This window comes from Prionailurus bengalensis, chromosome C1 (assembly GCF_016509475.1).
Source record: "Prionailurus bengalensis isolate Pbe53 chromosome C1, Fcat_Pben_1.1_paternal_pri, whole genome shotgun sequence".
NCBI classification, from domain to species: Eukaryota; Metazoa; Chordata; class Mammalia; order Carnivora; family Felidae; genus Prionailurus; species Prionailurus bengalensis.
The window spans coordinates 38,333,947-38,349,402 of NC_057345.1; the positions used below are offsets into that span (position 1 = coordinate 38,333,947).

Consider the following 15,456-nt stretch of genomic DNA (forward strand, 5'->3'; position numbering starts at 1 on the left):
AACAACTGCATCTTTCTGTTTCTTAGTGAAAAAGATAATTATTAGTATTTAAAGGTTTTACTCCTCAAAAATAATACTACATGAGAATTCATAGTAATAGAGATAGCAACAAAGACCATTCCTTCCCCCAGGAAATGGAAATAGACACTTAGTCAAAATACTACATATCTGGAAACTTGCATCTGATCCTTCAGACAGAGGTCAAATGTAATCCACAAGAAAATGTCTTTCAGAATATCATATTCTAAAGTTCCCTCTTGGGACCCATTTTTTGTGGCCTTTGTCATAGCCAATGGCAGATATAGTTACAATAAGGTAAATTTTTATGTACTTATTCACTCAGGAGATTTTCTATGACAGTGAAATTTCCTTTGAAGTTCATATTTGTTCTTTTCACAACAAGCAGGACCTTTAAAAAAAATTTTTTAAACATTAAAAATTGTTAATGTTTATTTATTTTTGAGGGAAAGAGAGAGAGAGAGAGCGAGCAGGGGAGGGGCAGAGAGAGGAGGAGACACAGAATCTGAAGCAGGCTCCAGGCTCCAAGCTGTCAACATAGAGCCTGACGTGGGGCTCAAACCCTCAAACACGTTTCATTTGTTTCCACACATAAAACAAAACCAAAACCAAAACATACTAAGTTCCATTGATGATATATATATATATATTTTTTTTGCATTTTTAATGCATTATTCAGTATTGACCTTCAAAAGCTCATTGTACAAAACATCATCATACAACTTACAGCCAGAGGGTTAACTCAGTGATTGTGTAGTGTACCATTTCCCCAACTGGCGTCCACATGTAGGCTGAGGATGGCACTTTTGAAAGGGAGTGTGGGGAGCTAAGGACGCAGAATTGGAGGAGAAAGATGGCCATAATGACAGATACTGCTACACACTCAATTTAATTTAGGAAATTCTGGGCCCGCATAAACAGGCTTATGCCAGGATTTCTCAGGGGCTAGCTTCTAACATGCTAGTGTTTACTATGACTGTATCGACCATACAAACTAGTTTGCTCGGACAGCTCCAGTTTGGAACTGCTGTTGATTGATGTTTCAGCATCAATAGCACTGTCTTTCATTTCTGCCATCCTACCTATGGTTCTTTCAGTCGGGGAGTGTGAATATAGTGCAAAGATTTTCTTCAACTTATATGACCAAGGAAATACCTGTATCTACATTCCTATATCCATCTCTTAGAACAAGTGCACAGAACACACAGTTCAGGAAAAGCTGATCCACTCCATTCTCATTTGATAGGCTGAGGAAACTAGGGACAGAGAATTGAAGAGACTCAGCTACAGAACGGCAGGATGGAGCTAAAGCCTAGACTGCCTGGCCCCTTTCTCTGATACACTTTCCTACATCACAGGTTGCTATACCAGAACACTCTTAACATGAAGTTTAAATATCCCATTATTAGATAGCAAGTATTACATATTTTCTCCTAATACAAAAGCAAGTCACCCAATTTCACATGTTAATTTTTTTTTTAATCATAACTATAGAATGAACCAAAGGTGCAGCCAATGAGAAAACAGTACCTCATAGTCAACTCTCCAAGCCTGTAAGCCAAGTTCACTTATTTCCTATTCTCTGCTTTCCCTCCACTGACTCTGGCAAATATGAGGTGACCGATTTCTTCATATCTTCAAAGATTCACTGGTCTCATAGGTGTGTCTATGGGGGATAATTTTATCAACTACCAGACTTGCCGGTACAAAGTACTCTGTATAATGTTTTAATCCTATTTATGGTCCCAAGTGTGCTCTAACTAAGGATACTACTTTCTTGGGCCATTTGGTACCTATGACAACTCTAAAGAGTTTAAAATTACAACAAAATCCCTTTATTTTTTTCTGAGTCTCTACTTGCTTACCAACAAAAGCTATCTTCTGATTCTGGTTGCACCACAAGATATGGCCTTAAGTGAAAATCATGCAAAGAATTCTATCTTTAAAAATCAGTTATTCACACTTTGGGTCACACATGGCCACTGCTATTTCTAGCTAACTGTTATATATTGTAGGTAACTTAGGTACTTGTTTTAGAGAAGAGGAAGTGAATGATTGTATAAACTTTAAAAATAAAGTTATTTCTTATTAGCTAAGAAGTATAAATTTTCTGAAGGGAGAAGTAAATAAAAAATACTAGTTAAAATGAGGTTTAAACTCAGGAAATTCATTTCACTTCTATACAGTATATCATTTTGGTCATTATCAAGAAAAGGGAGTTAATATTAATCTTAGACAAGATAACTAATCAAACAGATGAAAATAAAATCATAAGGTGATTAAGGCAGGAGAGCATTTCCAGAGAGAATCTATTCTTGGATGTGTGGGTGGAGACAGGAGGTTACGGGGCAAAACAGCCTTTTCTCATAACCAGATTGGAAGTTGTGATGCAGTGTGGAGCTTTGACTTTTGGGACAGAGCACTCTCTTCTATGATGAAGAAAAGGATTGCCTACAATCATTTACCACCTGAAGTAATGAACTTACTCACATCTAACTACTGTACTCAGAACCACCTTTAAAAAAAAAAAAGAAAGAATACAGATATTGATCACATCAAATGTTTTCATTGAGAAGTTGACACAGACACCCATATAGTTTATCATGGATGGTCTCAGAAGCTTTCCTGGGTGTGAGAAACAGAACTACAGGCCTTTTTGTATAAGTTCCTGTATATCTTGTCCATGCTGTTCTCAAAGAGGGGGCGGTGGGATTTTCCTTTATAAGACGCTGCCCTGTTGGACCAGTATTCACCATCATCCAAATGGAGAGTGTCATGTGGCCGCTGAAATGAGCTATAAAAAGGATATAAAGTATTAAAACTGGTGAAACGCAATGAGAGGTAGTATTATATAAATCAAATATTTACTGAGTACTTTACAGGTGTGTGATACTCTGGGCTATGAGAAATAAAAGACAATAAGGTCTGTGGCTTCAAAGAGTGACCTATTTGTATGAAACTATTACAATACAATAAAATGAAAATTGTGCATAAGAGACAGAGTTGCAAAGAATTCAGAGGAGAGAGATAGGTGTGGTGTGGTAAAAGTAGAGTGCAGATGCTGTGGTGTGGCCAGTCATGAGAGCACCTGGCCTCTAAAGTCAGGCACACCTAAAACTGAGGAACAGCTCAATCCTTTATAAGCTGGGGGACCTTGGGCAATTTATTTAATCATCCAGAGTCTAGGCTTCCTTTATTTTTGCAGTATTCGTTTAAAAATCAAAGATAATATGTGCAAAGTGCACAGTGCAGCACTTACTTTGCACATAGAAGTTATTAAGTATGAGGCACTAAACTACTAGGTACTTTATAGATATTTATCTAACAATCTTAGGAAATGCTGAAGTTGGTAACTGTGGAAACTAAGATTCAGTGAAGTCAAGTTACTTGCCTATGACCACTCAGCTAGTAACTGGCAGAACAGAAAGGAATATCATGTCTGTGGCCCTACGGCCCCTTCCACTATGGCATACTGCTACTGTCTTCAAGGAGGAGTAGAAAATTACCCTAAATATGAACCATTTTTGGAAAATGGAAAACAAGGTGGAAGAGTCTGTATTTGAAGTGATAAGGATCCAATCTTGAGGGTCTTGAAGAAAAAAGAATAGATAGGAAGCTATGAAATAGACCAGGACTAGGCTAGTTTTTTTGTTTTTTGTTTTTTGTTTTTTTAGGACTAGGCTAGTTTTAATAAGAATAGAGAAAAAGGCCACTGTTTTCGAAGGTTTGATAGTGCTTTTTAAAACATACCAAAGTTTTCAAAGGTTTGATAGTGCTTTTTAAAACATACCAAAGTTACAATTTTACTATCATAAACATTAAATTCTGGGCTTAACATATTATTTGCTAGGAATAAAATGCTGACTTTTTCAAGGACTGAGTTTATTTTTTAATAAACAATTTACCTACTTCAATAAATTAATTGTTATAGATAAGACTCTCAGGCATGTTAGAGATTGTGACATTTGTGTCATATAAAACTGTATGTTCTGGGGTGCCTGAACTGGGGCTCAGTCAGTTAAGCGTCTGACTTCGGCTCAGGTCATGATTTCATGTTTCATGAGTTCGAGCCCCGCGTCAGGCTCTGTGTTGACAGCTCAGAGCCTGGAGCCTGCTTCAGATGTCGTGTCTCCCTCTCTCTCTGCCCCTCCCCCACTCATGCTCACTCTCTTTCTCTCTCAAAAATAAATAAAACATTTTAAAAAATAAAAAAAAAAAATTTAAAACCTCTATGTTCTGGTTATTAAATGCCACAGATATATTTTCTTCATAGATTTGGAATCTCACTTCAAACAATTTCTTCCTTGACTTAACAGTCCAATGATGTTACTTCTATTGTCAACTGTGAAACAGGAACTCTTAGGCTATATATCTGCAAGAAGAATTGGCTATTCTACCTGAATAGCACCAGGTTCTAACACCTGAACACAAAGTGACCACGAAAAAAGGCATGGAGTAACCGGGTTATCATTTTTGGAACTTGACATGGTGTCAGTGAGGATGTAAAGTCATGAGAACATTTACACACTTACTTTGGAAGAGTTTGGCATGACCCGATAAGGTTGAATATGCAACTTCAAGCCAGTAATACCACTCCTGGCTACCCCAGTGAAATTCTTGCACATGTGTACCATGAGACATGTGCAAACTTGTTTATAACAACACTCTTTGTAACAAAGCTAAGAACTGGAAGCAACCTTAAATACCCATCTACATTAGAACACATGTGCATACCATGGTATATGCATACAATGGTACAGTATGCAGCAGAGAAAATAGGGAAAATTAATGATCTATAGCTACACACATCAGTTGGGATGAAACTGAAAAAACAACTGAGTGGGGGAAAAAGCAAATTTCAAACAATTACAGTTGTACTTACATTTATATAAAGTTTAAAACAAGAAAAATTAAACAACTTATTGCCTAAGGATAGATTCATGTGTGGTATAACTACAAAGTAAAACAAAGAAGGATTAACAGAAAAGCTACACTAACAGTTATCTCCATGGAAAGAGAAGCAATTGGTTGGGAGCATAAGGTGGCCTTGTAGGTATGGATTGTGTTCTATAAAGCTGGATGGTGAGTAAATGGGTATTCATTTATTATCATTACTATTATTATTTATGATGCACAAACCTTAAATATATTTCTCGGTTACAGTTACTATACAAGTTCTTAAAAATTCACTTCTGTGAACCATGACAATAGGTTTCTCTACTTCCTGATGGCTTTGCTAAAATGAAATTCCACCTCATATCTCCTAGTAACATTTACTAGGTCTTGTGAAACTTTCTTTATACTTGGTGTAAAAAATTTCATGCTGGAAAATTTTGAAAGTGATATAGTCTCTGGGATAACAAAGGCATTTTAAAACATGATTATGATTACTTCTATCTTGTCCATTCAGTTAATGAGGGGTAATTAAGACAATTTTTAATAATGTCAGTATAATATTTAAAATTTTTCAGAAGGCTTTAGCCAAGTCTTAGTGCTATTGCTTTGATACAGAGATCACATTTCTTTCATTAGCTCTGCTCAAGAAATAGTCTACCCACTGAATACAATTTCTGATTTCATACATTTTTCACCAAGCCTAATTCCTGTTGTCACTTACAACTTACTTTTTTTTTTTTTTTTTTTACAGTTTGAGTCAAGTGATAAAGAAATCACACACACAAATATGTTACTGGAAACATTTCTTCATCTCTTGTGCCTCTGCAACTGTACCTCCCAGCCTAGGCCCCCACATTTGCCTGTGTTCCCTCAGACTATGTTAGGGGTCCCACCAGGTTTTGTTCTGTTTGCTCGGTTTTTCTTTGTTGTTGTTTATTTGTTGTTTTCTTTTGCAACAAGTCATGAGCTAATTAAAATTTCACAAAATGCAGGTCTGTCCCTTATCTCCTTGTCCACAAACATCAACTTTACCACATGCTGAAGGCCAGATAATAACGTTTTTTTCCAAGCTCTACATTGTGTTTAGCAGCCAGGCTAGCTCACTACAGAAAACCCACTCAACAGAAATTTGAATTTCCAACACACACCACTACCTGGCTCTCAGAGGGGTAAGCAGTGGTAGGACCTGCTAACTTTAGAAATCATTGTGTAGACTATTTCTGAGATTGTAGACCAAATTCCTACCCCGGTCATAAATTACTATATTTAATGTTATCTGGCATAGATCTGCAACGGCGGTGGTTCCATTAGACAATACTTTTATTTTCGTGTCTCAAAGTTGCCTTAAAGTATCACCTCAGTGGCTTGCAATGAATAAATAAAATTCAGAAAGCTTTTTAGAGGCAAATGTGAACCCGATAAGGGTTTGTAAAGAAGAGCTAAAGCAGCCAAAATACACATTCTAATGCTTTTTGATCTTGTAAAATTTGGCAGGGAGTTTATTTCTATTTAAAACTGCAAAATTTTCAATTTAGTAAACAATATTGTGATTGTATGGAGAGAATGTGGGAATTAGTTCAGTTTGGGAATCTGAACTGCAAAACATACATATGAACACATAATAGGGCCTAATACGGTCCACAGGTGCAAAGAGTATCAGAATCCTAAAGATGATATTTACTTCCAGACATGAAAGCATTAGCTCTCTAATGAACTATCAACATACTGAGTCAATTCTGATTTTCCATTACCGGGTACATTAATAAGTTTAAAATGTGTAAGTGACACTAAAAAGTTTTATTATAGTAGTAGGCTTTTATTTTTTTTTTCAACGTTTATTTATTTATTTTTGGGACAGAGAGAGACAGAGCATGAACGGGGGTGGGGCAGAGAGAGAGGGAGACACAGAATCGGAAACAGGATCCAGGCTCCGAGCCATCAGCCCAGAGCCCGACGCGGGGCTCAAACTCACGGACCACGAGATCATGACCTGGCTGAAGTCGGATGCCCAACCGACTGCGCCACCCAGGCGCCCCAGTAGTAGGCTTTTAAAAACTATACTTCTCTATTTTACCATGAGTATCTTCAGCATTCATTCATTCGAAGCATTTAGTGAGTTCCTACTAAACTCTAAAAAGTACTGCATTAATGCTATAGTAAAATGGTTACTTTCAAAGTAGCGATGATATTTTATTAGTGGAGTGCATTTTGTTTTTATTAACTTACTCTTGCTACTTAAGTAGAAGCCCTGTATTTAATTATGACAATACCATTAAGAAAAAAAAGACAAAAAACAACAGACCAGGATAATCCAAGAACTGGGCAGTTTCAAATCCTAAGTGTTGACAGAGCCTAGTTTATATGTCAAGAACAGAAAGGTCTTAGGTAGTTTAACATGAACTAGGAGACAAAGGACATTACTAATTTTTTGCTTAGAGAAGGGTAAACTCACTTGAAACCCTGATGTTTTCTACGTCAGTATCAAATGAAGACCAAGCGTATACTATTCTACACATAGTCTTCATAAAAAGTATCTATAAGGTGATATTCACTGAAAAGAAGGTCAAAGGTAAGATGGACATGCTACCCCCAAAATATTAATTCTAAGAAATAAATGGAAGGTCATGAGAATTATAAAATTTGCCATTTATACTCAGAGAACCAGTGCTGAAAGTGACTTTAGGGGCCCCTTGGTGGCTCAGTTGGTTAAGCGTCCGACTTCTCAGGTCATGATCTCATGGCCCGTGAGTTCGAGCCCCACGCCAGGCTCTGTGCTGACAGCTCAGAGCCTGGAGCCTGCTTCGGATTCTGTGTCTCCCTCTTTCTTTGCCCCTCCCCTGGCTCATGCTCTGTCTCCCTCTGTCTCTCAAAAATAAATAGACGTTAAAAAAATTAAATAAATAAAAGAAGTATACTCAAAGAAATTTATTGAAGACTAATTACTTATAGGTCACTTATTTCTCTCCATGACTAAGAATGTGTAGAAATGAGCCACTGACAACAAATAAAGTCTGACAGCTTTCACTACTATTAATTCCTCTGTTGATTCCTTATCTAGAGATGTTATTAAATATCACAATCAAAAAATGACTTTACTTAAATAATAGTTTTAGCAATGTAACTGATCACTTTAATTAAGAACCCTATCTTAATATTTGAACTATTTTTCTAAGTTCAGCTCCTACTACACGTCAGAAACCTTGACGGTCAGTCAAAACCAAAGATAAGTAACATATCTGTGCCCTCAAGGAGCTTACATTTAATAAAAGAAGGCAAGATAAACACATAATGAAATAGTTATCATGAGAAAAATATTGCTAATTGAAATGAAATATTGGCAGCATATTGGCAGAAGTAGTGGCAGCATAAGGAGAAAATGCCTAACAGTCTGCTGAGGTCATGAAAAATACCTCAGAAGAGAGAAAGACTTGACCTTAGTCCTAGAGAATAAGTAGGCATTCACTAGATAAAGAAGACAGAGGTTACTCCAGGCATCATATTATATAACAGAATCAAGGCATAAAACAGCCTGGAATATCATGAAATGCCAGGCATATCTGGAGAGGTAAGAATAAAGTAAGATTTAACTGTTAGAAGTAAAACAGAATTTTGTCCTGGAGGGAATAATGAGCCTATAATGGAGGGATACAGAAGGGATTTCTACTATGAGTGGGAGATTGAATCAAGATTACTCTAAAGTCTTAGCCTCAAGTATTATTTTTTCCCAACTATTATTTTTAATAATATGTGTATAGGATACAAGTGGTCTTTATTTAAACACAAAATACAGTATTTTAAACTGATATTTTAAGTCATCCCTCTGGTTTCATGAATACAGGTTAAATTCAGTATCACTATCATGTCCATAGAGAATGTCTCACTTGTTTTTATTATTCTTTTCTGAATTCCTCCCCATACTTTGAGTAAAAAGAACTAGACATAAAGTTGATCTAATGTAGACAGAGTACAGCTGTAATACTTTAGGATATTTGCATGTTTTGCCCTGGTTAAATAAAATAATGAACATATTTTTTACTCCTAAATTATCATTAAAGCTTAAACATCTGCAATTCAAGCATAATATGAAATTCTACTTACTATGGCTCTCAGACCTAACTTGGGATTGCTGTTAGTGATCTATTCCATGTCATCATTCGGTCAGCCGTCCACCTATCTAACCTTATCTAGTTAAGACCATAATTACCTACTTGTTTATGAGAATGTCATAAAATCACAATTCTTACTGAAAGTTATATTTAATGTATTACTTTCTTATGACTTATTTAAAAAATTAAATTAGTCTGCCAAGAATTGCTAGTCACAAAACCATTCTAGTTGTTTAGTAGTATTCTTTAAGGGGGCAACAAGTTGAACTCTGGGCATGCCGTGGCATCAATATTAAGTCCAATTACCAAGGTCATATTTTTGTTTTAAAAAATGAGGGGCGCCTGGGTGGCGCAGTCGGTTGGGCGTCCGACTTCAGCCAGGTCACGATCTCGCGGTCCGTGAGTTCGAGCCCCACGTCGGGCTCTGGGCTGATGGCTCGGAGCCTGGAGCCTGTTTCCAATTCTGTGTCTCCCTCTCTCTCTGCCCCTCCCCCGTTCATGCTCTGTCTCTCTCTGTCCCAAAAATGAATAAACGTTGAAAAAAAAATTAAAAAAAAAATGAATACAGGGGCGCCTGGGTGGCTCAGTCTGTTAAGCGTCTGACTTCGGCTCAGGTCAGGTCATGATGTCACAGTTCGTGGGTTTGAGCCCCAAGTCGGGCTGTGTGCTGACAGCTGGGAGCCTGGAGCGTGCTTCAGATTCTGTGTCTCCCTTGCTCTCTGCCCTCCCCGACCCGTGCTCTGTCTCTCTCTCTCAAAAATAAACATTAAAAAAATAAATAAACATTAAAAAAAAGTTTTTTAGATGAATACAACACTGCCCTGTCCTAATCATCAGAAATTTTTCTAGACCCCTAAGCTACAAATTTTACACTTTGAAAAATCACATAAATATGTGGCACCCCTAATATTTCTGAATATAACAGAACTTCTAGACAAAAAGAAATTTTAAAGACAAAGAAAAATTAAATTTCAAGTATTTAATTAAAAAGGATTTTATGATACTTGACTTAATAACACAAGATCCAATGAATTCAAATTAGATCAAGCAACATTTTCTCACTTGAAAATGAAAGCTTATTCTTAGTTATTTAAGAGATTTTAAGTCTGTGTATTATTTAGATTTTTTTCTTCCACTTGTTAACACTAAAGATAACTTTTTGGCTATTTTTCACATCTTAGTAGATGCATCAGATTAATCAGAAAGTGACCAATAGGGGAGAGATGAAAACTACCGTCAAGCCTGTATTATTTAAAAACATATAGTCAACTGATGGTTACAGAGGGGAGGTGCTAGAGGGGATGGGTTAAATAGATGATGGGTTAAGCAGTGCACTTGTGATGAACACTGGGTGTTATGTGGAAGTGTTCAATCACTATATTGTACACCTGAAACTAATATTACCCAGTATGTTAACTAACTGGAATCTAAATAAAACCTTAAAATATATACACATAGTCAAGATTTACTCAGTTCTGTCACAAATAATTTCACAATTAAAACATTATATTGAGCATATTTCTGCTGTTAGTATCCTGAAAAATATGCAGAAGTAAATAGAAAACAGCTTATATCAATAGCTAGTTCCATAAAAGAAAAATATGGTTAAAAATGTCAGGCGATAGTCATAAAAGGCCAATTCATATTCTAACCATGAACTTAAAATTATTTTTATGCTTACTTCTCTCTTTTTGTGACCAACCCCCATCTATATGAAACATCATTTATGCCTGGTCTTTAATTAGGATTAATGTTCAAATAAAATAGTGATGACAGAAGTACACAACAAATATGGAGAATTTTCAACATCTGAAAACTGAAGAAATTTTAAATATACATAGCAGGTACTAAAAAACATCCCAGGACCTTGGGAACTGGCAAGGCTACCATTGCAAATGTCTAAAATTTTCTAAAAGACAGGTAATACGCAAAAGAGAAGGAAGCTGGCACGGTAGTAGATTGTTTCCAAAATCTAGCTCCAAATTCCAAAGAACTTAAAGTAAAAGGTCACCTAACAACTCCCTGATAAGAGATTTCTTCAATATGAATTTCATACTCAAAGACGTAGGACAATGAGCATGTATAGGCTGATGTGTACAAGGTAACAGCACTCCAATTTCCCATTATGCTTTTCCTGCAGAAAAACACTGAATCTCTGCTATACTCCATGGATGATAATCACAATATATATCGGATCACAACACAAAGTATTGAGTCCTGGGCATAATTTTTAAGCAAAACATGAAAGAAATTATTTTTATCTATCAATATTCTCTATTTCATGAATCCCTATCATTATATATCCCTTTAATTCTTTTTTTAACATGATTTTATTTATTATTATTATTTTATTTTTATTGTAAGTAGGTTCCACACCCAGCATGGGGCTTGAACTCATGACCCTGAGATCAAGGGAGGCATGCTCTACAGACTGAGACAGCCAGGTGCCCCTCCCTTTAATTATTTAGACATGATTTCCTTTAGTTCTTTGAACATAGCTGCTAAATCCAATATCTGGGCCTCTTCAAAGTCAGTTTATAGTAACTTGTCCTTCAACTGTATGGGTTAGATTTTTCTATTTCTTACATGTCTCATAATTTTTTGATGAAAACAAGATTTTAGATAAAAATTGCAACAACTCTGGATTTTGACCTTACCAGGGTTTTGTTTTTTATTATTTGCTGCATGTCCTGTCTGGATTAAGGCTTGAAATCTGTTTCCCTTGCCCTGTGTAGTTTCTGGTGTTCTTTGTTACTTTTCTTTTTTTAAAAAAAATATTGTTTCAACTTTTAAGCCTGGCCTCATAGGAACTGCCCTTGGGTCAGCATAGCTTGGTGACCAGCAAATGATTGGTAAGAAAGGCTTCCATCCTGGGGCGCCTGGGTGGCTCAGTCAGTTGAGCCTCTGACTTTGGCTCAGGTCGTGATCTCCCTGTTCCCAGGTTCGAGCCCCGTGTCAGGCTCTGTGCTGGAGCCTGGAGGCTGTTTCAGATTTTGTGTTTCCCTCTTTGTCTCTGCCCCTCTGCCACTAGTGCTCTGTCTCTCTCTCTCTCTCTCTCTCTCTCAAAAATAAACATGAAAGAAAGAAAGAAAGAAAGAAAGAAAGAAAGAAAGAAAGAAAGAAAGAAAGGCTTCTATCTTTTTGCCAATGGATCTATGTGTGGCTTGGAACATACATTCAAAATTTATCCAGTTTACAAGCTTGCCCTAGGTATTACTTTCTGTCTTCAAAAGGGCTAATATTTAGCTGTGGACTAGTGGCTCCCTAAGGCCCCTCCAGTTTCTCCTGAACATATCTGCAGCCTTATACATGCACATAATGTTCCAGACTACCAGGGATAATTACAACTTTATCAAGACCAATCTGGCTACCTGGTCCCTGGATCTTTGATGTCTGTCCCCACAAGTAGTCAGACCTCAAGTCTTCTCTTGTTGTTTGCCAGTGGGATAATTATTGTTTATTAACCTCCGTGCATATGGGATTTCCCATGCTCTGCTTCATACAGTTAGTCTTCTCTGGCAGCAGAGATGCTGGTCTTTCAGCATGACTGCCCCAAGGAGCTAGGGACTGGGAGTTCCAGGCAAAATGCCACTGAGTCCTACTGCCCTTATTGAGACTCAGTAGATTTTCTTGATAAATGCTTCTCAATTTGTTATATATGCCTTTGGTCAATTTCCAGAGTCCTAAAATTGTTGTTTTTGACAATTCTGTCTAGTTGTTGTCTAGTTGAATTGGGGAAAGGATTTGCTGAGCTCCTCACTTAGCCATTCCAAGGGTCCATGCAGACTTCCTCTCAACCTCTGTGTCAATGTGTGTCTGCAAAGGGGTGATATTAAGCCAAGACCCCCAAACTTCCTCTTGATATCTGCTGATGGAAGCCTTAAGGCAAGCAAATGGGTGATTACTTTGTGGGTTCTCTCATCTTTGAGATGGAAAGTAGAATGAGAGGGACACCTTAGCCTAATATATATAATATGATTGAGGGATAAAACCAAAATAATACCCTGATTGTTTCAGTAGCTTCTGGAGCTAATATCACATATGTTCTTACAAAAGACCTTTGTCCTATCCTATCAGTCCTATCCTATCAGTCTGATAACTCTGTCCTATCCTATCAGTCTAAATATATATATATATATATATATATATATATATATATATATGTATATATCTATATCTATATATATGTATACACACACACACACACACACACACACATATATATATATATATATATGAGAAGTAACAAGGAATATAAAGAAATCTCCAAAATGTGTAAACAGAACTTTTCTGATACTCTGCTTAACTCTTTCTTGAGAGGTACCAAACCAATCTCAGGTATTCAAAAGCTTAGCCATTAACATTGCTTGGTGAACTGGAAAAAGAACCAATACTGAGGTTTACAGCAAACTTTAAATAGACCACTGTTTTTCAAAATGTGGTCCTTACACAAGCTGCATTAGAAGCATCTATGATATTTCTTAAAATGTAGATTTCTAGGTCTCACCTCTATAGGTAAGGAATCAGAATCTATGGGGTATAAAGAAGAAATCTGTATTTTAAAGAGGCAACCCAGGTAAATATTATGCATACAAAAGCATGAAAATCAGGTACTTTTCTTTATCAACCCTATCCATTCTTACCCAAATTAGAATTAAATATATGGATTAAGAACCAAAATTGGGATGCTAAATACATATAGTAGTAATCTAGAGCATAGAACTTTAAGTAAATAATAATAACAAAAGATAAAAATTCTTCTTCCTCAAGGTGTGGACTTTCTTGGATCTTCTTTTTCCTGTTTGGATTGCTTCTCCAAACTCACCTATAATATACTACTTCCCTTGATGAGATGTCCAGGTTGCCTCTTGGTTGGGAAGCAGTAGCTTTGGGAAAGGAGTTCACATTTATATTCTGTGTAATGGGCAAAAGAAGTCCTCACATGTTCACAGAATGTTTAGCCTAACTTACCAGGGTAAAAATCAGAAACTTCAGTTGAAAACTCAAATTAGCAACAAAACATATTCCATTATCTGGAGCTTGTCTCTTATACTGGCTTTTCAGGAAACTCAGGAAGGTAGAAGCCATATGGTAATCAGTGGTATACCACCAAAGGATTCAGAGAACCTTCAGTTACATAAACTCACAATTTACATTCAATTTTTAATAGCACATTCTATGGCAACTGACATAGAGATTTAAAAAATCTTCATGAAATTTGCTACCATAATCTTGCAAAAATTTTACTATTACTAACACTTCTGAAATATTAGGCTAGAAGAACAACTTTTCTTAGGTTATTAAAAAAAAAAGCTTAGTCATTTCCAAAAATTATGGAAACTATTGTTTGAATGAGAATGTGCTTGAAAATAAGTCCTGGATATGTGGGTTTGCAGGACAGACAAATATACTATAAATCTTAAGTAAAATGGAAAATATCACCCTTAATAAAATATATTTGTTTTCCTTGAAAAGTTGCAGTAATGCAATCATTAAAGTATTTTGTTGTTGTCGTTAAAGAGAGAGCATGCGTGCAAGCAAGGCAGGGGCAGAGGGAGAGAGAATCCGAAGCAGGTTCCATGCTCAGCACAGAGCCAGACATGGGGTTCAATCCCACGACCCCAGGATCATGACCTGAGCTGAAATCAAGAGCTGGAAGCTCAACTGACCTAACCACTCAGCCTCCCCAGTAATTTAAGTATTTTAATAAGTTTTATGTAGGTAAACATAAAAATAAATAATAATTATCAATTTATGTCTAAATTTCCCACAAATCCAGCAGATTAAAAAGCAGGTTATTTTTATAGAAACTGTGAGAAAGATCTCTACATGCTGCATTAGTCCAGCTCATACCTATACTCTGGGTCACTGTCATAGGCAGAGTCTCTGTATAAAAGACCTCTTTTCAGCTCCAGTTCATCTTCTTTCTCTGGGTCTCTCTCATCCTGAAAAATTTAAAGATTTTCATTAATTCATTTTGCAATTAAAATGATCTCTATGTTTCTTTGGGAAATCCTCTCCCTCTCCCCCATTATAAGAAATGAATTGAATGCTTGGATTTCTTAAAAAGAAACAAAAGGGGAGGTGAGAACTTGTTATTCTGTCCAATAAAACAAATATGATTTTATTCTACTTATGCTAATATGGCTTATCAAAGACTAGACACTGGTAGATATTTCTTGCATCAATAAATGAACAGGAATGGGTACTGTGTCAAGATATGTAGTAAGATATGTAGTAATGTCTTACATATTGTCATGTGAACTCCTAAAAGATTGCACCTGCACTCTGAAGAATAAGTACCTGGGAAACTTATGTAGATGTAAGCATTCTAATACGTACCTACTATTCATAAGCCAAAATGCACTAACAAGCCACGAGAATCAAAATGAAAGTCAAGGCAGTTAGAATCAAAATACATAGCTACTGGGGCGCC

General features: G+C 36.4%; 1 protein-coding gene across 2 annotated transcripts in view; it reads right to left on the minus strand.

Moving 5' to 3' along the window:
- Nucleotides 1-2,564: 2,564 nt before the first annotated feature.
- Nucleotides 2,565-15,456, minus strand: part of SPATA6 (spermatogenesis associated 6) — a 142,985-nt gene continuing 130,093 nt past the window's right edge. For both annotated transcript variants that reach the window (XM_043574929.1, XM_043574928.1), the window contains exons 12-13: nucleotides 14,874-14,965; nucleotides 2,565-2,812 (exon numbers count right to left, since the gene is read on the minus strand). In XM_043574929.1, coding sequence (XP_043430864.1) covers nucleotides 2,632-2,812; nucleotides 14,874-14,965 — 273 coding nt within the window. In that variant the 3' untranslated portion in view covers nucleotides 2,565-2,631. The remainder of the gene's footprint in view (nucleotides 2,813-14,873; nucleotides 14,966-15,456) is intronic.